We start from the raw sequence: 25091 nt of genomic DNA, 5'->3' as shown, positions 1-25091 counted from the left end.
GTGTAACTTACACACGTATAATATAAATACACATACAAGTATCTATTTTATTATACTATAAACGATTTGAAAAATTATATCCAAATAATATAAATTAATTAAATATAAAGTGACAGCATTACATTCTTGCAAAAATAATAATTAAACTAACAATTAAAAAAATATAATGTATTCATTATAAACTTATTACAAAGTGATAGTGCGGTGTTTGTGTAAAATAAAAATTAACAATAATTCTAATATTTGTATAGAATTATATAATAATATATAGTTCAATAGAGACTAATTGAAGAATTATATTCAAATATATATATACATATACGTATATACATATACACGAGCAACAAACGCGCCCAACACAAGCCGAGTAAAAACTCAACCACGTGCTGACGCCGAACTGCAACCATCTAGGTCCAAGGACTCATCAAACGGCAAGTCACTGAATTGTTTTTTACTGATTAGAATAATTGTGCAATACCATAAAATTTAAATTATTTAATTATTATACATATCCGTTTGAGATGATTAAAATTTAAATAATACAACTAAATACCATAATCATTTGTATGATTATAGACCGAAAATTATCTCTGATAATTGCAGTCACAATAAATTTACCATTGTTATTAATAACAATAATCAAAATTATTCAATTAATAGTTTAAATAATAAAATAATAAATAAAATCATAAATTAGCAATAATTTATGAACTTAAACAATTAACCAAGCGCTATATAAATAAAATAAATATTATTCAAGCCATTGAATAAACCATTCAATCAATTGATTGAATAATAAATTAAATAAATTAAATTTTATATCAAACAATTAATTGAATAATTTTATAAATAATAAAACCACACAAAGACAATTACGTAATTGCAAAACACCATTAATAATTAAAAATACAATTGACGAATTGTATAGTTAATTATTTAAACATTTAAATAAACATACCAACAAATCACGATTGACTTAAAATTAATCGATAAACCAAACAATTGACAGTTGAGCGTCGAACTTCAATGCAATCAGCCTTAATAAATTTATAAAACTTATTGAATTAAATATTCAAGCAATTCATTAATTATTTATAATAATTAATATTTTATCAAATTTTGAGATTATAATATATAAAATAAAATAACAAATTTTTAAATTAATGGTGAAATATATGAATAAATTTGAATGAATAAAATCATTTCTTTTATCAATAAAATAATTTAAATTCGAATAAAGGATTTAAAATAAAATTTTACAAATTTTAAAATTGATATCATTACAATTACATTTTATTATAAATATCAAATTTAATATTTTCAAAAAAAATCCAATTAAACAAATTTAGACACATTTATATATTTCACTTGCTAAAAGATTGTTGATAACAATTAAAATTAAAAATTTAAGCTATTAAGCTTCGTGAGTGCATTGATTTATCGACTGTTAACTGTCTCATTGTTTAATTAAAAAATAATCATGGTTTCCGTAAGGACCATTGTCCAAAAAAGGACCACGCTAAAAGCCCAGATAACGATGCTTCAGAATTTAGTAGACACCGATTCAGTCGATCGGACAAATATGCGTTTGCGTATGAATCGAATCACCGAATTATACAAAGAATTTGAATCGTTACATAATGACTTGATTGTAGCCGAACCGGATAACAATCATGAAAACGAATTCGAAAATCTTTTAGATAAATATTTTATATTAGCTACTAGAGTAGAAAAAATCATGCAACCGGTCGCCCAACGCCTCCTCAAATCGAACCCATACAGCCTAAGCGAAAATTAAAACTTCCACAAACAGTGGTTCCGACTTTTAACGGAAATTATGAAAATTGGTTGTCATTTAAAAATTCATTTCAAGCTTTAATTAAGGCCCATACCGAACTTGACAACATTGATAAATTTCGTCTCCTCGACGAGGCCATAGTCGGTGAGGCCAAAAAGAAAATCGCTAATTACCCTATCGCCGATTCAAGTTACGAAAAGGCCTGGGCCACTCTAGAACAAGCCTTTAAAGTTAAAAGAATAATAATTTCGCGTCATTTATCCTCCATACTCAATTTACCGACTCAAGAGCGAGAATCTGCGGAAGGTTTAAATTCCCTTGTCGATCAATTGAGACTTCACATCACTTGCCTTGAAACTTTAAGTGTAGAGGTCGGGCAGGAAATGCTTGTCGTTATATTAGAGAGCAAGCTACATAGATCCACAGCTAAAAAATGGATTAATACTCTCGAAAGAGACTCTTTTCCAAGTCTTGAGTCCTTTATTAATTTTTTGACAAACGAAGCAATTTGGTCAAATACCATGTGTATTAATAATATCAAACGTGACCCTAATGGTCGATATATTGCTAGGTTACCATTTATTAAAGGCGATCGTACGCTTGGTGACTCTAGAGCAGCAGCCTATCGACGCTTCCATGCATTAGAAAATAAATTTTTATCTAAACCAGAATTAAAACCAGAATATCACAAAGTAATGCAAGAGTATCTTGAGCTTGGTCACATGTCACCTGTCTCAGATAATTCTGAGCATAAATATTATCTACCGCATCATACTGTGATTAAAAAATCCAGCTCGACTACTAAAGTTCGAGTAGTCTTTGATGCATCTGCTAAATCAAATAACAATAAATCACTTAATGATATTTTAATGACAGGTCCTACTATTCAAAATACCATCTTTAATCAATTGCTCAAATTTCACTCTCATAAATATGTCCTTACAGCTGACATTGAAAAAATGTATCGTCAAATTCTATTACATAAAGACAATCGAGCATACCAAAGAATACTTTGGCGTGTGGGCGATCAAATTAAAACTTTTGAATCAAATACAGTAACTTTTGGTGTAACCTCGTCTCCATTTTTGGCTATCCGTACCATTCATCAATTAGCTGATGATGAAGCAAATCATTTTCCACGTGCTGCGCATATTCTAAAAAACGACTTGTATGTTGACGATCTTTTGACAGGTGCAAGTAATATATCAGAAACGCGTCAGCTTCGTGATAAAATTGTTAAATTATTAAAACATGGTCAATTCAATATACGCCAGTGGGCTTCTAATGAACCAAAATTAATAGCAGATTTATCTAATGTCAATGTTAATTCTAATTTTTTACTCGATAAAAATTGTACCTTAAAAACTCTCGGTATTTCATGGGAAGCAAAATTTGATGTAATTAAATACTCAGTAAAATCTATTGTAATGCCAGAAAAAATTACTAAAAGAAATATTCTGTCCGAAATTGCAAGAATATATGATCCCTTGGGACTAGTCGGGCCAGTCGTCTTGCACGCAAAAAAGATTATGCAAGAAATATGGCAGGCTAAGGTTGATTGGGATGAATCCGTCCCTATTCATATATATACGTCTTGGCAGATTTTTGTTGACGAATTAAAATATCTAAATAACATTTCCTTTGATCGGCATATTTTAACCGACATTAGTTGTGACGTTCAAGTACATGGTTTTTGCGATGCCAGTAACATAGGTTATGGTGCATGCCTTTTTATAAGAACGACTTTAGCAGACCAGTCTATACATTGTAGATTGTTATGCGCTAAATCTAGAGTCGCTCCTATAAAACAAATAACCATACCTCGCCTTGAGCTTTGTGGAGCTCAAGTATTGACTCAACTATATAAAGAAGCTTCAAGCTCTTTTAATTTTTTACCGTCAAAAATAATTTTTTGGTGTGACTCTACTGTTGGTTTACACTGGTTGAAAACTCCGCCTAACCTATTAAATGTTTACGTTGCCAATCGAGTAGCTAATATTCAAGAATTGTCTGAAAAAGCTTGTTGGCGACACGTAAAATCTGAGGACAATCCAGCTGACGCTCTATCACGAGGTCAGCTGCCTCAAGCATTAGTTGCCAACAAACAATGGAGTTTTGGTCCTTCTTGGCTTCAAGAAGTTGAAGCCCAATGGCCTGAGCCCATTGAAATTCTCGATAAAACTACTTTAGAATACAAGAAAAATGTTTGCTTAATTATTTCTGAGCAACATTTTTCCATAATCAATACCTTAATAAAAAATTGCTCGACTTATCAAAAATTATTAAGAACATATGCGTATGTACGAAGGTTTATCCTCGCCTTAAAAATACGCTGTTCTAAGACAGATGACAAATCATCTGAAATACTTCAAAATAAATTTTTATCAAGTCAAGAGATTGCTCAAGCTGAGCATGAGCTTTTAATCTGGATTCAAGGTGTATATTTTGAGACGGAAATTAAAATTTTTAGCTCGCAAATTCTAAGTAAAAATACACGATTTAATAATCTATGTCCATTTCTCGACGAGAAAGGCCTACTACGCGTAGGTGGGCGTTTAAAACGAGCTAAAATTTCCTATAATCAAAAACATCCTATTTTATTACCCTCTAAAAATTATTTCACTGACTTAATTATAAAAGACATTCATTTTAGACAATTACACTCAGGTATACAAACTACCTTAAATGCCATGCGTCAACGTTTTTGGGTACTTGATGGAAGAAATCAAGTACGCCAAGTCATACGTAAGTGCATGACTTGTTTCCGCTTTATAGCTGAAGCAGAAAAATTCAAAATGGCTGACCTGCCAGAAAATCGAGTCAATGCCCGAAATTTATTTAAAAATGTCGGTATTGACTATTGCGGTCCATTTTTCATAAAAGAGAAAAAATTCCGTAATACCACTAAAATAAAAATATATGTATGTGTCTTTGTGTGTATGTCCGTAAAGGCAGTACACTTAGAAGTAGTTAGTGACCTAACAACTGACGGTTTTTTAGGAGCGTTGCGGCGATTCATTGCAAGACGCGGTACCCCTGTTAAAATCTATTCAGATAACGGTACCAATTTTATCGGTGCGAAAAATCAATTAAAAGAATTATATAATTTACTAAACTCTGATGAGCATAAACATCTGGTGCATAACTTTACAGCGTCACATATACCACGAATATCATGGAATTTTATTCCACCATTATCACCTCATCAAGGGGGACTGTGGGAATCCACAGTAAAATTATTTAAACATCATCTCAAACGGGTAGTAGGTGAATCACTTTTCACATATGAAGTATTCACCACCTTCACCACTGAGGTTGAAGGTATTTTAAATTCAAGACCTCTCACACAGATGTCCTCTGATCCAAATGACCTTAATGTCCTTACACCTGCACATATTCTAATCGGTGAACCTATTCGAAACTTGCCGGAACAAGATTACACTGATACACCCACTAATAGATTATCATTTTGGGAACATATTACCAAGATGAAACAACATTTCTGGGCTCGTTGGCATATTGAATATTAACACGAGTTACAGAAGTCATAAATGGGCTAAGGACACCGCTAACATTAAGGTTGGCGAAATAGTCCTCCTGGTGGAGAAAAATGCTCCGTGTACTAGTTGGCCACTTGGACGAGTGATCGAGGTATATCCAGGAGCTGACCAAGTAGTCAGAACCGCAGTCGTGAGGCGGCCAATGGGACCTACACCAGATCAGTCACATTGCTGTGCCCGCTGCCATTCAATGACGTCACACCAGTTCCGAACCAATAATTATCAATATTTGTGTCTTTTTATTATGTAATCTGTTACAGGAGGAATTGGAACCAGTACATATTAAATTAAAATTAAAAAAAAAAAAAAAATATATATATATATTGTAACTGATTTTTCCACCGATAAAGTAGAAGCCTCAGTTACTATGGGACCAACGAGGATTTCTCACCATCCTCCTCTCTTACCGCCAGGAGGGAGCCAGCTGGTGTATAACGGCAACCAACGGACCGTGGGGTAATTTCGGGAGCAATGGCCGCCGACGGCCATTTCGGTAGCGACTAGTTCAGTAAGAAAATGGTAGAGGGGCGCGGTCCACCATATTAGTTCCAAAACGTCACTCTGGCACCATTACTAAAATGTATATTGTTTTTAGTATTGGCCGGGAGCGTAATAACCTCACCCCGCGGCGGCGGTTATTACCGTGATCATTAACTTTGGTTTAACTCACTCGCACAACCTAAGTCAATACGAGAACGAGGATATTCGTACCTCACAGGCTTTACCAAATATACTCCTATTGCCTACTCACTCTAGTGCACCAAGTAGTCGAACATAAAGTCCATCCGCAGCCACGCTGGTCTTACGCCGGACCACTCTATGCATCTGACTACTCGATTATAGGTTACCCTGACAGTAAGTAACCACACTAGAGCGAGAGAGCGAGTGATATACAACGTCCTACCTATACAGCGTAGCGACATCGTAAATCACCCCCGAGAGCATGCACCACGCATCGGGAGCTTGGTTGGACTCATCAGTGACATCAACTAGTTCCATCCTAGGACCCAGTCGACGTCATCGTCTAAGTCGGCTAACTCCACCAAGGAGTCATGCCAGCTTCACCAATGATATCAACTAGCTCCTCCATAGGAGCATGTCGACATCACCAAGTCACCAGCCAACTCCACCAAGGAGTCAGCTAGCTTCATCGGAAGCCAACCACGGACTGTCACCAGTCCCGGTGCCATCAGCCAGCTCCGAGAGCCGGCCGACGACTGGCAGTGAGATGCCAGCGATCACCAGTTTTATGGACTCTCTATCCCCACTCCCGTTTGACCCACTCCATACGACCATCTGTGCGCACACCTCGATGCGACTCTCCGGTGGGAGTGTCGAAGTAGGGGATACGAATCTGTCGTAGCCAGGGTAGGAATCCGGATTATCCACTCGTGGTGGATGTCTACCAAGTCAACACTGACATTCAGGCGAAAATGGATGTCACTACCGAGGCCACTCACAAACCGGTGGTATTAATTAGCGTCTTAGTCGATAAAACCCCTCAGACCAGACCTCTAATTATTTTCGGGAGCGCGAGATCTGCCAAATCTCGTTACAATATATAATGATAATAATAATAATTAGGATATTTTCTGTATAATATGCTAAATTTAATTGATCATATTACTATGTAATTATTTCAATCTAGAATCATGATATTTAAACTTACGTCATAGGTCAATAATTTAATCAATTAGATTTTCGATTTTGCTGAAGTTAAATTAATAATTAGAATAATTATGTTTTCAATTTTTCTAAATGACCAATTTTCTAAATTTTAATTTGATTATATTTTCAATTTTTTTTTTTTTAAACTATCGATTGTCATAATTCAATTTATTATAATATGTTTGTAATTAATATATTAGGAATATAAGATAGTGTACTGGCCAGGTTTTACCATGGTTTCCCTGAGCCTTTTACGGAATCGGGTATACTCAAAAAGACGATGCCATGGGTGCACAAGCACATCGCACTTACACTGATAATGATTATATCAAATCATCAAATATAAAAATATTTTTTATCATCATGTATCAACTGTTAAATAAGTTTAATTTTAAATGCAATATTTGAGTTGATCGTGTACTCTCTCAACGGGGGGAGTATGTTCCGTCGGAAAGAGAGGTAAGCGAGAAGAGAGAGGGAAAGAAAAAGATAAATTTTATTTGAGAAAAAATAAGTTTGAAAATGTAAAGTAAAATAAAAGGTAAAACACACAACACATTGAGCCAGCAGGTCTAATCTTCTGACGGCACGAGCCGATGCCGACTAATCCCTCAAACTGACAACGTTTGCCATTAGAAAAATGTTGCAGTTTGAGGACAATGAGGATTAGGCCGCTGACCTCGAAGACCACCCAGTCTTTCGAGAAATTAAATAAATTATATGTAAAAACATTTTGGAAGTTTTGTCGGGTCCAAGCGACGCTTATACAAGCGTCGTTTGGCCTTCTAGAATTTTCCAGATTTTTCATTACTTAGGCCCAGAAGCTGGTTAGCGTCCTGGACCTTTTTTCTAGCATCAGTTGCATTCGCAATCCCGTAGCCTACGGAACTCTCTGTTGTCACTTGCTCTTACAAAAAATCAACTTAAATAAATTTACAAGTTAATAAATAAATTTAATTTAATTTGATAAACAAATTAAATAGTAATATAAAATTTAAATAATAATTTGAATGACGATAATTAAAATTAAACGATAAAAAATATAAAAATTATTATTGTGTTAATTATTTAAATTACGTATCCTATACTTTATTACCAGATATAAATCCCTTAACGGGCAATATATCCAACATTATAGGATTAAAAGATTAAAAAGATTAGAATAATAGAAAGTAAAAACTATTTCCTAAGAAAAAAATCTTTTAGTCGGGATAGGCATCACCTGATTTTCCTTCTCTCACAAAATATCAACCAATCACGACGTTCCCCCACTGCTAAAAAAAATTAAAGTAGGGATAAGCATAACCTGTTTTTCCTTCTCCCACAAAATATTAACCAATCACAACATTCCCCCATTCTTAGTGAAGAGAGGTAAGGGAACTCTTCGTTGGTGGGGGACCTGAGATTTAGTATATATTCTCGTGCACAGAGACTAAGCATCACTCATCGTTCAGTCCATCAGCTGTAGTGCGCTTAGTCTTAGAAACCAACAAGTAAGTTTTATCATATACTTATAAATTTTTATTAACTTATTGATATTATCATTGTTTTTTTCAATTATTTTGTTAACTAAAAAATAACTTTTCCATTTACAGATATTAAAAATGGGTTTTGCAAAAGCAAAAAAACTTCAAAAAGCTAACCAACGCAAATCATTGAAAGATTTAAAAAGGAAAGTGGTTTATAAAATTACTAAAGTAGTGCGATTTCCAACATCAAAGTATGGTCCAGCGCTAACAGTTGAAATCAACAATGAAAATTATGCATGTCTACTGAAAAGATTTGCTGAACAATTCAATTAAGATGATGAAAAATTTAAGGAACTAGAAAATGCTGTCAAGAAAGGAAGACTAACCATGGTTCTCGATGGTGAAAGTAATCAAGATGTAATATTAGATGACATATAATCTACATGATTTCGATGATGATGAGGAAATGTGAATAAATAAATGAAATAAACGAATAAATACACTAAAACCAAATGATTCTCAATTGTTTTTTTCTTAATTAAAATCATTAGTTACAATTAATTTATTTTACTTTATGTACTATTCCACTTATTGGTCTATATTCAATTATTTTTTCATGTAAAATTAAGTAATATGCTGATGTTCCTTGAAGGGAGTTTTATTTTTATTCAAACTTTGAACGTACATCTACAGCACCAGTCTTTTAAAACTCATTTTGTTTACTACAATCTATAACAATTAATAGAGATTTTGTAATCAAAGTATTTTTTGCTATTAAATCAATCTTTGAGCCGTAGTAAGACTCTACAAAATTAGCATACATATCATATAATAAAGAAAATTGAATTTTTCCAATAACAAGATTCAAATTTCCATGGGGGAAAATTTGAGAATTAAGATATAGTTTGATATTAGTTATTTTACAATGATCAAAATGTGTTACATTTTTTTGGCAATCAATTTTTTTATTTGATCAAAAACCAAGAATAACATAACGTGGCTTTTCCAGTGGAGTTGCAGTTTTTACTGTCCATGTATGATGTGATGTTGTTGGAAGCAATGGATAATCATATGAATCCCAGATCCTAAATCCAATAGAAATGATATCCAATGGCATCTTTTTGTATATATTTTATGATATCAATTTTATTCTTATTTGATAACATTACATACGATACAAGCCATTTAATTTTTGTAATTTTCAAATTGAATTCTGGTATATCAACATCTTGTACAATTGCATTTTTATCCGAACGTGAACGTACCATAATAAGTTCATGTTTAGCATTAACAATTATTTTTTGATAATCTTCGGCAAAGCCAAAAATCATTTTCAATAGAACACATATATCAAAATATCTATCATCATTTTCTAATTTTATAGCATCATTATTTTTCCATCCTGCATTTTCATAATTAAATTGTAAACTTAATGATAAATGATTTCTCATTGTAGATGTTATACCAACGTTCTTTGATTCATCAACATAGCATTATTGGCAAGCTTCAAAACAGAAAAATCAACAGCAGCGGCATCTGGATTTATTGCATTATTTACAAAAGCATGTGTATGAGTAAATTTTTCACTTATATGTATATAAGTTCTTGATGGTAAAACAAACAAATCTTGATTTTGTATAGATATTCTTATTTCATCACTATTATCGAAACTGGTTGATCCAAATGATTGATGAGCATGTAGCTCATAATTAGATATTTCATTGTTAAATTGAACTGGTGCGTTAATATCGAGAATATTTTTCTCACTCATTTTGACGTGTAAAATAATTAAGACAAGTTATATTTATCCAATTAAAATTCCAAAATTTTTTCTTACTTTTAGACCTAAACTTTGCAAATAATTTATATTGTGAGGTGTCAACTTCTTGACTGCTCGATTCAGACTGACTGGAGTTGTCCATGATGTGCTACTTTTATACAAAGCCGCACGTTTTATGGCGCGTGAATTGAAGCAAATTCCCATTCCTATGATTTTACGTGTAACGTAATAGTTTTAAAATATTAATTGGATGATCTGATTCATGTATTTAATTTGCCTTCAGTATTTTTGGTTCAAATCCTAGTAAACCTGCTAGAAATTTTGGTTCTTCAAAATTGATGTGTTTATCACTTTTGATATATGAACGCAGAGTATTTCTATTATATGTAATTTCGATATAATATCCTTTTAAGTAAGCTGCGAGATTATCTATTTCATAACTTTCAGTTGGTATTTTAATTATTTCATAACTATTTAAAAATTAAATTATATTATTACCACGATCGATATTTGATAACTAATTAAATGATAATAATGAAATTAGTGCCAATAAATAATTTTTTTCACTCAATAATTGTATTAGTGGAAAGTTATCAGTTTCTAAGACTGAAGATTTACCTGTTAGAGTTAAAGTAAATGTATCGTTCATCGTCAAAGTTGATAAATAACTGATAGAAATTTTTCTTTTCTCATGCTTTCATAGTTTTTCTGTAAGAAATGCAAGACATAAATGTCCCCAATTATACGTATTTTAATCTTGATAACGTTTATTATTATAATTAATGCTACCAACATTAAGATAAGTAACGAGATCTTTCGGTGGTTGTTAGTTGCCAAAACTATCAAAGTATATTGCTGAATCTTTATTGAGTCTTTTATATGGTACCCAATGTGTTCCAGGATTTCTTCTAAATTAATAATTCCGCACTCTTGTTTCCATGGTCCATCTTTTGGCATATCATTTCGCATAAAAACTCAACGGAAATTATCAATTTTTGATTGTTTAGCAAATTTTAATAAATCACCGTCAGTTGAAGCTCTTTGTGGTAGCATCAGTTGAAGTTTTTTGGAGACAGATAAAGTCCGATACCGCTTTTATGTGGTGTTAATCAAAGTTCTTTTCCGATGGCAATAGATTTTATCATTTTATTATGTTTTCATTAAATTGTTCTTTACTTGTCTTTACTGCATTGATAGCTTTGAAAACACCAGATGCACCACCAACTAACCCGCCTAATGCTGATATCGCTGAGAATATTGGGATTAAAAGTGGTAGTGCAACACCGATATCTTTAGCAACTGGTAAAACTCTGGGTACTGTAATAGCTTTCTTGCCACCATTTGTTTTAATAGATGCTCTCGCTTTATTGTTGATTTAATTGCAACTGATGAATTATTTGATCCCTTCATTGCTTGTTTTGCTGCTTGTACGATTTTTGAAAATCATATTTTTTTTTTTTCTTGATATTTTTCTTTTTAACCGTGCGATTTTCATTTTTTATTAATTTTCCACTGCTCTTCTTTTTTGTTTTTTTATTTTTTAGCGAAGATGGTCGTTTCCTTTTTTTTCTCGTACATTTCTTTTTTTTTTCATTAACACAACCCATATCAAATTTTGATTTTATTTTCATTGCTCCAGTAACAAATGTATCTGCTGCTCTCTCACTTAAATTTGCGTCTTTGGAAGAAATACGTTTAGCTGCTTCACGAGCTAAAATATCATTAACTGCATTTCTTGCCTTGATGTCGTTGCAATTTTTCGAATAAGCAATATCGTGGTTTTCACAAGCTGCGTCTAAAGGATTAATGCCCGGATTCCCTCTTGACAAACGTTTTTCTAACTTCGTTCCTGGTCCGCAATATGAATAACCAGGTAGATGAAGTTCGAATGGTAATTTGTTAATTATTTTATTGAGTGTTCCTTTTCCACAACGTTTTCTGTTCTTTTTCTTTTTCGATGTATGCTCAATCATAGTTTATAACAGACTGATTTGCTTTGGTATAAAACGGTTGAATTTATATGATTTGAGCTCAGTGCTCATCACGATGAGCACTTTTGATAATTACATCAAAAAGTGGTAATGGTTTAATAGAAAAACGTCATGGTGATTTACTACCAAATACAATAAGATGTGCGATAATTGGAGGAAGTAATTGTGGTAAAATGAACGCTTTGATGAGTTTAATTGTAGATCCAAATAGTTTACGATTTGCAAATCTTTATATTTATAGTAAATCATTATACCATCCGAAATATCAATATTTAGAAAAGTTACTAGAACCACTTGAAAAAGTAAATGATTATAAATTTTCTGACAACGATCAAGTCGTACCAGTTGACGAAGCAAAACCAAATTCGTTGTTTATATTTGATGACGTTGCAACTGAAAAGCAGGACCATATTAGAGCATTTTTTTGCATGGGAAGCTGTTGATTCATTTTATTTATGTCAATCATATGCGCGAATATCTAAACATTTGAAACGTGATAATATTAATTTTTTGATTATCTTTCCACAAGATGATACGAATTTGAAGCATATACATCACGATCATGTTAACATTGATATGGATTATAGTAAATTCCGTCAGATGTGTGTGGATTGTTGGAAAGGAGAATATTTCTTTCTGTGTATCGATAAAGATATAGATAAAGGAAGATATAGAAAAAATTTTGACTGCTTTATAACTATAAATAACAAAACGATTTGTTAAATTTTTATGTTAATTGTAAAATTGCAAAGGATCAACTAGAACTAGGAAGAACTAGTTGATAAAACGAAATTTTGAAGTGAAATTGAAAAAGTACAAGACGTTCTTCGTAAAAAATATCAATTGATAAAATTAGGGAAAGGAAATATATCAGAAGCTGCGACTGAATATCTTAAACCTGTTGTCACACCGCTTAACAAATTAGCTGCACAACTGCCAACAACAACGATCAACAAAAAATCATTAATTGATGATGAATCATTTCCGGATGAAAAAAAAAAAAAATACGAATGATAAAAAAAATAATTCAACACATAAGGACAATTATAATACTTACTATTTGTAATACTATTTATGAAGTCACCAGACAGAAGAACTATCACTGATATTGATGAAAAAAATTATAATGAAATTATTAATAATACAAACGCACATCATCAATATCATAGATTTAATATGCCATTAAAAAATTCGGAATCTCGAAAATACATTGATTTTATTGCACCTTATAAGAATAATAATATTGAGCATTATGGTACTGGATTATTACCAACGGTTATGATTCTTAAAAAAAATAATCCAACTAGAGTTAATTATATCTACTGGGATAATCCGAATGAACTTGTTGATCGATTACGATGATTAGTAGCATCAAGAGCAGCTGGTAATCCGAATCATGATAATGAGATCATGTCAATTATTGAAGAGTTAAGAGAATGTGGATTAATATATTCATATAAAAAAATCAGTCTGTATACATCTGTCAGTGAACTATGACAGATTATAAAAGAGACGTTGTGCGTGAGTTACAGGCTCCTGCAAGAAAAAAAAATTACGACGTAAAGTTGATATTCGTGATAAGAATGAAACGTGGCAAGCTGATCTTGTTGAAATGATTGATCATTCAAAGGTCAACTCTGGCTACAAATATATTTCAACAGTCATTGATATGTTCTTAAAATTTAGCTGGGCTGTTGGACTCAAAAATAAAACTGAAAAAAAGGTATCAGTAGGATTGGAATCAAAATTCAAAAAAGATCGAATATGTCAAAATCTTCATGTGAATCAAAGAAAAGAATTTTATAATTTAATATTCAAAACGATGTTAAAAAAATATAATGTCCATATGTATTCAACATTTACTCAATTAAAAGCATCAATAGTTGAACGGTTCAATAGAAAACTAAAAAACGAAATGTTTTTTGAATTTAGCATGCAAGGTAATTATAAATGGTTGAAATTGCTGCCCGAATTAATTAAAAAATATAATAATACCAAACATCGCACAATTAAAATAAAACCTGTCGAAGTTGTTGGTAAAAATATTAAAATAAAATATTAAAACAAACTGTATTTGAAAGTTTAAATCATTGTCATGTTAAAATCAAATTTAAATTGAATCAACATGTAAGAATAAGTAAATATAAGCATGTCTTTGATGGAGGATATAAACCAAATTAGACAAACGAAATATTCACAATTACTAAAATTAATAAAACATCACCTGTAACGTATACACTGAAAAAACGTTCCCGCTGCAGGCACGGTCTATTAGACCGGTAATGGTAGACCGCTACAGTAGCAGGATGTCCATGTAAATCCACAGTAAGCACCCGTATATTCTCTGTAAACTGTACTGCTGTGAGAGCAGTACAAAGCACTGCTGTGGCAACTGAATGCGCGCATCTGTATGCGCGGTCATATACGATTCACGACTTTGACATCACTTATAGGTTAGGATTGAAATTTAGCATTTTATTAAATATTCAATTAAACAATTCTTTCAATGTTAAATTAAAAAATTTTTTTTTACGTTAAAAATTGAATTTTTTACATTTTTAATTTACCGTGTAATATTATTTTTATGTTATCATCATAGTTAATGAACATTCTTCGTTTATTCAATAAGTTAACTTATTATTATTACACGGTAAATTAAAAATGTAAATTTTTTTTTTTCAATTCTATATTCAAATAAAATATATTTTTTTCAAATTCTTTATACATATTTTTTTACAATATACGAGATTTTAAAATTAATTCACATTCAATAATAATAGTAATATATAATTATATTTATTAATAATTAATATTAATAATATACATATATACATCATTTAATTTATCGAATGAGTCTTTACGTGTCATACAGCTATTCTTTGTACTGCTAATACGCCTGAATTCATCGACAGTAAAATGTTCGGCTGCAGCAGCAGTGCTGTACTGCTGTGAGAGCAGTACAGAAATTCCAAATTGGATGTACTGCTCTCACAGCAGTACAGCGCTTCGCACACTGAGAAAAAAAATTGCTACAGTTTAGCAAATTTTTTCTTGGAACTTTTTTGTCTTAAGTTGAAAAAAAAAATAATTAATTCGAGAAAAAATCTCTTTTTTTTTAGAAAATATTTTTTTTCTATTGAGATAATTTGAGATAAATTATTTTTTTTAAAAAAAAATATAGAATTAATTTAAGAAAACTTGTGATAAACTTAAGGATATTTTGTCTCTTGATTTGAGGAAAAATTTGCAAAAAAAAAATGACATATACCTCAATTTGAAAGACAAGTCATTCGATTTAAAGCAACAAGCGTTCAAGTTGAGAGAAAATTTGCTAAAATGAAATGACATAACCCTCAATTTGAAAGAGAATTCATTCGATTTAAGGCAACAAGCGTTCAAGTTGAGAGAAAATTTGCTAAAATAAAATAATATATACCTCAATTCAAAACAATATTGATTTTTTTCAAGTAAAATATTGATTAATTAAAATAACTTGAGAATTAAATTGAAGCAACAAACGATCAATTTGAGAAAAAATTTGCTAAAATGAAATGACATAACCCTCAATTTGAAAGAAGAGTCATTCAATTTAAAGCAACGAGCGTTCAATTTGAGAAAAAATTTGCTAAAATGGAATGACATAACCCTCAATTCAAAACAATATTGATTTTTTTTATGTAAAATATTTATTAATTAAAATAACTTGAGAATTAAATTAAAGCAACAAACGATCAATTTGAGAAAAAATTTGCTAAATTAAAATGACATATGCCTCAATTCAAAACAATATTGATTTTTTTTATGTAAAATATTTGTCGATATAAATAAGTCTAGAATCAAGTCAAAGCAACAAACAATCAATTTGAGAAAAAATTTGCTAAAATGAAATCAAAATTCGCTCCATTTATATAATTATTCACTCAACTCAAATATTTTTTGTCTCAACTAAAATGAGTAAATAATTAAAAGTCAAAATAATACATCTTTTAAATTAACAGAAAAAAAAAAATTATTTTTTTGTTTTTTGGTTTTTTTTTTGAGAACTTTATACAGCCTATTTATTAATACTTAAGTTTTTTGTTGTAACTAACTAATTGTGTCCCAAGCGCGAATCGAACCCACGTCTACCTAAACCTATCTAAACCTATATTCTAAACGCCAGTGTGTTATCCCCTAAGCCATCGCACGTTAACGTGAAACCAAGAAAATTTTCATCCCTATAAAGAATGACCTATAATCAATGAAAAAAATTTTTTTTTTATTAATTAATCAAATGAATCGAAATATAAATTCATACTTAAATTCATAGTAAATGAAAAAAAAAAATTTTTTCTACATGAATAATCACTTTTTTTTTTTCATCTACATTTTATTACTGATATAAAAAATGGTTGAATTAATATCAGAAAAATTAATTAGATATTTTATTTTTTGAACACATAATTAAATTATGTATTATATTAAATTTAATTTCATAACCAATTAAATTTTATTATTAGTACAAACAAAAATAAAAACATCATCATGTGTATTACTCATTTGGTTTAATTATTAAAATGTTAGAGGAAAAAAATAAAAAACACAAAATTCATAAGCATTTAGTTGAACGAAAAGAAACAAAAATATTTATTCTAAAAACAAATTTTTCAAGAGAATACAATCACTTTTTTTTTTTTTCATTTCTATCAATAAGTGCAATTTCATCTTGTTTTTATAATTAATTTAAAAATTCATTAAATTAATTTTAACAAAGTCTCTGAATGTATTAACCAGTTATGTCATAAATATATTTATAATAAGTATAAAAAAATTAATTATTCATTTATTCCAATCAAATTTCGTAACCAGTATAAGTTATAAAAATAAAAAGAAAAAATTTATTTATTATTTTCATTAAATGGAATAATGTAACCCTATACGTCATTTTCTTCTACTTCTGGGTTTCTCAAAGCTCAAAGATTTGTTACACACGCAGCAGCCTGTGGTGTAATATTACCATTAATATTATATATGTATTTTTGGATGACTCCGTAAATTGTTTCACTTTCATATGGATAATTTACAAGCATCGTAAAAAAACATTTGAATAAAATATCGAATGAACTGAGAAGATCCGGCAACTTTCATCGAATTTCATTAAAACAACAAATAAATTCTTCAATGTGTGTTAAGTCATTTCCAATAACAACTATAACTGGTTGTAGCTTTTTTTAAATTCTTTTCAATTTTGTTGATCTTTCAACTAACTTATTGTCAACCTCAGCTGCTGTCTAGAAAAATTAAAAATAAATTATAAACATTTGCAAATATGTACTGAAATGAATAATTTTATTTAAATAGAGGTATTACCATCACGTGAAGCATCATACTGTCATGTATATCTACAACAGTTGTATGGTTGTATCTATCTGCTCTTCCTAATGATGGTAGTAAGTAAGCAAGTAGTTTGATCTTACATATGTTTTTAATATTGACATTATCATGTGTATCAATAACTCGGTTTAATTCAGTGATTTCTGCTTTCCATTTTAGTGTCTTGTCATTTTTAAATGGATCTCGTCGAACCGAAAGTTGGTATACTAAATTATCTAATTTTTCTTGGGTCAATTTTTTTGCTTGAGGATACCAAGCCTCGAAATCTAAGTCAATAAGTTGATACCCAAGGTTTGTTTTTAAGCTTGGCCAATTTTCCACGAATAAGTCTGTTGGTAGTGGTTCTGGTGCTTGTGCTTGTGCTGGTACCGGTACAGCTGCTGGTGTTTGTGCTCGTACTGGTACAGCTGCTGGTGTTTGTGCTGGTGCTGGTACAGCTGCTGATGCTGGTTCTGGTGCTTTTTTGCGAGGTGGTACCATAGCATGAAGATCTTTCTTGCGCATATTACGTGTCTTTCCCGAAGCATATTTTACTTGGTTCCAATCTTCACATACATTTGTATCAAGAAACTCTTTATGTTCCAGTATGCGACGATCAACTACAACAAAAGTTGAAATAATAAAATTAGTAAAAAAAAGACAAGATTAAACAAAACAGAGTTAAAAATGATATTAATTGTGGGCCTGGTTGTTCATCATCTGATTGCTCCATTGCTTTTATGAAAACTCTAGCTTTTGCTTTTTTATTCCGGTAATAATTATAAAGAGTACCACGTGGTTTATTATCATTTCTATCAAAGTAAGTTGATGAAACTTCCCCTGGAAAAGTCTCAACTATTTTTTTAGATAAAAGTTCGAAATCGTCTGGTTCTAATCTGAAAATAATAATAATGATATTGAACTAGGTTTAAAATAAAAATTTTAACTTGCTGAAAGTCCACAACAAAATATAATTTAAAAGAAAAATTTTGTACTTGTAATGCAGCGTTTACTACTAGAGTATATATCATTTTACGATCTCGATTTTTGTTTAAAAACTGTTGAGGTGTTGCTTGTTTACAATATTCGAACATTGTCCGTGCAACTACATCTTGATTAATAACTTTTTCTACTGAAAAAGTTTCAATAAAAGCGACTTGGTCGGATCTTGAGTAGCGACTTGGAATGTTCTCCTCATTATCGTGTTCAGCTTGATCATCAGCCTGTGACAAAAAATTAATTATTGAAATTAAATATTAAAAATTAATTTATTTGAAAAATATTATGAAAAAATCAATTCAACTTATGCTATTTTTTATTTAAAATTTATATATTAAAAATTTGGTATTCAATAACAATTATTTTCAAATTTGTATACATCAATAATTTTTCTAATGTAATACACTTTTTTTTTTGACTGGCATTCTTTATTTTTATCTTATTGTTTATATTGTGAACGTTTTGTGAATGTTTTGTTTTTCTTTTCACTCTATAATAACATGATTTCACTTACCATTTTAATCCCAGTTGTCGACTATGGTTTTGGCATAAAAAAAAAAAAACACTGTCACTTGATATATATTTCAATTATTAATATAATATATCAAAATACGATCTGCAGTTAGTCTTAAAAAAATTAATGAGGTTAAAATGTATCAACTGAAAAAGTTGCGTAAGTGAAGAGAATTGCTCTCTCTCTCTCTTTCTTGCTCTGCTTGCCGAGGACAAAGGAAATCCACTTACGCTGTTAGCCGAGTAAAATTTAGTGACTTGCGCATACCATCAACACAAAACAAGCGCTCGTGATGTGTATAAAAAAAATCTCAAAGGTGATAAATACTTTTTAATCAAGTCAAAAAATTGGTCTACAAAGAAATTTATAATCATAAAGATTGTAACATTGTAAATGAAGAAAAAAATCGTTTCGAAAAGTACGCCTGGAACTACTGTCAAGGTCATTGAGGTTTGGAAAATATATATCCAGTTGAGACATAATTTTCAGACATAACCTAAATTTTTTTGTTTTCTTTTTCAAATAAATATTGCCATAATTATATAGTGTTATGATTTAAAAGGTTGCTGTTAACTTAAAAAGTATTTTTTGGATTAGCTCGACTAAAATTCACTCATAAAAAAAAATATCAAACTGAATAGCAAATAAAAATAAAAATTATTTAGTAAGTATATTTTTATTTTTAACAGACAAAAATGACTGGAAATTTTTATTACTCATCTATTTAAATGCTGATTCTTGTTCACATTGAGATTAATCATTAATAGCAATTTGTTCAGATAGAATGTTATCATAACCAGTATCAGGGATATATTTTTTTTGATTTGGAGATAGTTGGGCATGTTGAAATTTAACATAAAATTCGTTTTTATTACAGAGATTGCTGTTAATAAAAATTATTTAGTAAGTATATTTTTATTTTTAACAGACAAAAATGACTGGAAATCTTTATTACTCATCTATTTAAATGTTGATTCTTGTTCACATTGAGATTAATCATTTATAACAATTTGTTCAGATAGAATATTGTCATAACCAGTATCAGGGATATATTTTTTTTTATTTGGAGATAGTTGGGCATGTTGAAATTTAACATAAAATTCGTTTTTATTACAGAGATTGCTGTTAACAGATAAAAAGTATTTTTTGGATTAGTTCGACTGAAATTCACTCATAGAAAAAAATATTAAACTGAATAGCAATAGAAGAATAAAAATTATTTAGTAAGTATATTTTTATTTTTAACAGACAAAAATGACTGGAAATTTTTATTACTCATCTTTTGAAATGTTGATTCTTTTTTACATTGGGAATAATCATTTATAGCAATTTGTTCAGATAGAATATTATCATAACCAGTATCATAGATATATTTTTTTTTATCGTGAGATAGAGTAGCAATTTAAAGTTTAGTTTGTCTTTTTTTAAATAATATAAATGAAAGAAATGAAAGATTTTTTCTCGTATTTATTTATCACACATAAATATTTAATAATAATCTGTTTTTTATTTTTACTATTTATTGATATGTCATAAATAATATTAATACAAGACTTGTATATAATTTATTTCACTTGAATGAATACAGCTGTTACTAGTTTAGATTTAAACTAATTAATAATACTACTTTGTGAATTGTTTAACATGGATTTTGTTTTTATTTCAGAGTTTGCTGTGAACAGATAGAAAAAAAGTTTTGGATGATCTTGGTTTGAATTTATCAACTATTCTTTGTGTTTTTTTTACATGGTTTTAATAAGGTATTATTCTTATTGAACTCATCGAGTTTACCATAATGTATCTGTGCCCATTTTGTTTTGATAATCCAACATTTTATAATCATGAAGACTTTAAACATCATGTCAAAAAAAGTCATAAGGATGAAGGTAAATCAGGGCGTTGTCCAGTGCTGAACTGCTTCAAAACATTCGGCTCTATTTACAATTATATTATTCATGTCAATAACAATCATACTTCGGATAAAACTGAAACATCATGCCAAAGTCTCAAGAGAAAAAACATAGCTAACGATGACAATAGAGAGATCAAAGTCGCTCGAATTTCCTCAACAAATATCAGCTTACCAGAAAATTCTGTAAATACATCTGTTTTCAATGTCGATATAATTTCATCAACAGAACCCCCGGTTATAAAAATTCCTGATATTGAGTACTTTGATAAAAAGTTACATATTGACTCTCAGTTATCAAATTATAAAAAAGGCCAGTTTGATAGAGCTGTAAATGTAGTAAAAGAATTAAATGCTACTGTAACTTTACCTCGAAAAGATATTTACAAAATTATAAGTTTATTTCATGAATATCAAAAGGAATCAATCAAAGGTTTGCGAGAAATTGATCCAGAAATATCAAATAATAAAAAAATCGACGTTGCATTGAAGTTTTTTGAAAGTTCTTTTTCGGACATTAATACAGAGTACAAAACATTTAAGCATCTCAGTCAAAAAAATGCACTAGTAAAACCAATTTTAAAAACAATCGATATCAGTTTAAAACCAGTTTTCAATTCAAATACCGGCCGAAGCAAGTATTCACCAGTCCCAACTAAAATTCAGATTGTACCAATGGATTTAGTGCTAAAAAAATACCTGGAATTACCTAATGTTTTTAACGTAATTCAGCAATATTTGAATATATCTCCTAATTCTGATCGTGTAACGTCCATTATTCAAAGTTCATCATGGAAAAAATTTAAATCTGAATATAAAAATAAAATATTCATTCCTCTATCAATTTATTTTGACGACTTTGAAATCAATAATCCTCTTGGGTCACGCAAAAAAAAAAAAGGTGGAGTTTATTACACGATAATTTGTATTCCTCCAGAATTTTCGAGTAAACTTGGAAATTGGTTCTTGGCGCAATTTCATTGTGAAGCAGATTATAAAAAACTTGGTAATAAAAAAGTTTTTGGAAAATCGAAAAACGAACTTTTAAAACTCAAAAAAACAGGAATTAATATTGAAATTGAAGGTACTAATTATCGCGTATTTTTTCAAGTCGCTAGAGTAATAGGTGATAATTTAGGTTTAAACCAACTACTTGGCTTCGCAATATTTTCAGCAGATTTTTATTGTAGAATATGTATGTTACCAAGGAAAGAATGTCGACACAATATTGAAGAAAATATGAAACTCATTCGTAATAAAATAAATTATAAATCTGATGTGAAAAACTCAATTATAACAGGAACACATAGTAGAGGCGTAAACGAAGAATGTTTTTTTCATCCTTTATTTCATACGTGTGATATAATAACGGTTGATCCTTTTCATGATTTTGAAGAGGGCATATGTAGGTATGAAATACCAGCAGTTATAAATTTATTAATGAGAGAAAATACGAGTGTTAAATTTCGTGTTGATGATATTAACAATAATGTTAAAATGCTGAACTTTTATAAAGCAAGAGGTATAACTATTCCAAAGATAAAAGAAGATTCAATAGCAAATAAATATTCAGTTTTAAATGGCTCAGAGATGTCTTTGTTAATTGAATATTTGGGAATTATCATTGGAAAATATATTCCACGAGAAAATAAGACTTGGCAACTCTATATTTTATTGAGAAAAATTTATTTTTTAGTAATGGCTCCCAGTTTTACACAAGATGATATCGAGACGTTAAAAATTTTAGTAAAAAAACATCATAGTTTATATTTATCGTTAAATATTGGGAACTTGAAACCGAAACATCATTTTTTGTTACACTATGCAAGAGCAATGAACATAATTGGCCCTCTTCGTTATAGTTCAGCAATACGAGGTGAAGCAGTTCATCGAAATAGTAAAAGATACGCCAGGGTAGCTAATTCACGAGTGAATCCTTGCTATACACTTGCCAGCAAATATCAATTAGTCTTAGCTAAAAAATTTTATGATTTAAAACCCATGACAAATTTTTGCTCAGTGAAAATTTTAAAATCAACTGAAATAAAAAATTTAGAGGATTACCAGAGTTTTGAATCAATAAGTCCTATATCAGATGATGAAAAAGTTGAATTATTATCTGAAACTGATTTTGATGGAACTTTGTATAAAGTTGGTATGGCTGTCGTACTGGAATATAATAACAAATTGCCTATCTTTGGTGAAATAAAATATTTGCTTCAAAATGAAAAAAAAGTATATTTTGTAGTTAAAAAATGACATACATCATGTTTAGATGAACATGTGCAGGCATATATTGTAAATAATCGTACAGAATGGCTTTTTGTACAACAGAAAGAATTAGCAGATTATATGCCATTGTTCCCTCAAATTGTGCAACTACGTCAGACTAGTGAATCAAATAAGGACCAAAAAAACGCGAATCCGATTGAACTTGATGAAAAAAAAGTAATTGTTTGTACACACGTATAGGGTTACATTATTCCATTTAATGAAAATAATAAATAAATTTTTTCTTTTTATTTTTATAACTTATACTGGTTACGAAATTTGATTGGAATAAATGAATAATTAATTTTTTTATACTTATTATAAATATATTTATGACATAACTGGTTAATACATTCAGAGACTTTGTTAAAATTAATTTAATGAATTTTTAAATTAATTATAAAAACAAGATGAAATTGCACTTATTGATAGAAATGAAAAAAAAAAAAAGTGATTGTATTCTCTTGAAAAATTTGTTTTTAGAATAAATATTTTTGTTTCTTTTCGTTCAACTAAATGCTTATGAATTTTGTGTTTTTTATTTTTTTCCTCTAACATTTTAATAATTAAACCAAATGAGTAATACACATGATGATGTTTTTATTTTTGTTTGTACTAATAATAAAATTTAATTGGTTATGAAATTAAATTTAATATAATACATAATTTAATTATGTGTTCAAAAAATAAAATATCTAATTAATTTTTCTGATATTAATTCAACCATTTTTTATATCAGTAATAAAATGTAGATGAAAAAAAAAAAGTGATTATTCATGTAGAAAAAATTTTTTTTTTTCATTTACTATGAATTTAAGTATGAATTTATATTTCGATTCATTTGATTAATTAATAAAAAAAAAATTTTTTTCATTGATTATAGGTCATTCTTTATAGGGATGAAAATTTTCTTGGTTTCACGTTAACGTGCGATGGCTTAGGGGATAACACACTGGCGTTTAGAATATAGGTTTAGATAGGTTTAGGTAGACGTGGGTTCGATTCGCGCTTGGGACACAATTAGTTAGTTACAACAAAAAACTTAAGTATTAATAAATAGGCTGTATAAAGTTCTCAAAAAAAAAACCAAAAAACAAAAAAATAATTTTTTTTTTTCTGTTAATTTAAAAGATGTATTATTTTGACTTTTAATTATTTACTCATTTTAGTTGAGACAAAAAATATTTGAGTTGAGTGAATAATTATATAAATGGAGCGAATTTTGATTTCATTTTAGCAAATTTTTTCTCAAATTGATTGTTTGTTGCTTTGACTTGATTCTAGACTTATTTATATCGACAAATATTTTACATAAAAAAAATCAATATTGTTTTGAATTGAGGCATATGTCATTTTAATTTAGCAAATTTTTTCTCAAATTGATCGTTTGTTGCTTTAATTTAATTCTCAAGTTATTTTAATTAATAAATATTTTACATAAAAAAAATCAATATTGTTTTGAATTGAGGGTTATGTCATTCCATTTTAGCAAATTTTTTCTCAAATTGAACGCTCGTTGCTTTAAATTGAAAGACTCTTCTTTCAAATTGAGGGTTATGTCATTTCATTTTAGCAAATTTTTTCTCAAATTGATCGTTTGTTGCTTTAATTTAATTCTACTTTTAAGTCTACTTTACTGCTACGGCAGCAGGAACGTACCGTGCCTGCAGCGGGAACGTTTTTTCAGTGTAAGCTTAAAGACTATCAAGGGAATCCAATACAAGGAAGCTTTTATACCTATGGATAGATAATGATAAACTAATAAATAAAAAAGCAATGT

General features: G+C 29.6%; 1 protein-coding gene across 1 annotated transcript; it reads left to right on the top strand.

The window, feature by feature from the left end:
• The first annotated feature begins 1413 nt into the window (after window positions 1–1413).
• Window positions 1414–9003, top strand: LOC122852058. The gene is made up of 2 exons (XM_044151623.1): window positions 1414–8519; window positions 8622–9003. The coding sequence occupies exon 1, from the start codon at window positions 2182–2184 to the stop codon at window positions 5326–5328; it is 3147 nt and encodes a 1048-aa protein (XP_044007558.1). The 5' UTR covers window positions 1414–2181; the 3' UTR covers window positions 5329–8519; window positions 8622–9003.
• Window positions 9004–25091: the final 16088 nt, after the last annotated feature.

Source organism: Aphidius gifuensis, linkage group LG3 (assembly GCF_014905175.1).
Source record: "Aphidius gifuensis isolate YNYX2018 linkage group LG3, ASM1490517v1, whole genome shotgun sequence".
NCBI lineage: Eukaryota > Metazoa > Arthropoda > Insecta > Hymenoptera > Braconidae > Aphidius > Aphidius gifuensis.
The sequence above is the reverse complement of the archived record's forward strand: the minus strand, read 5'-3'. Positions and strand labels throughout refer to the sequence as shown.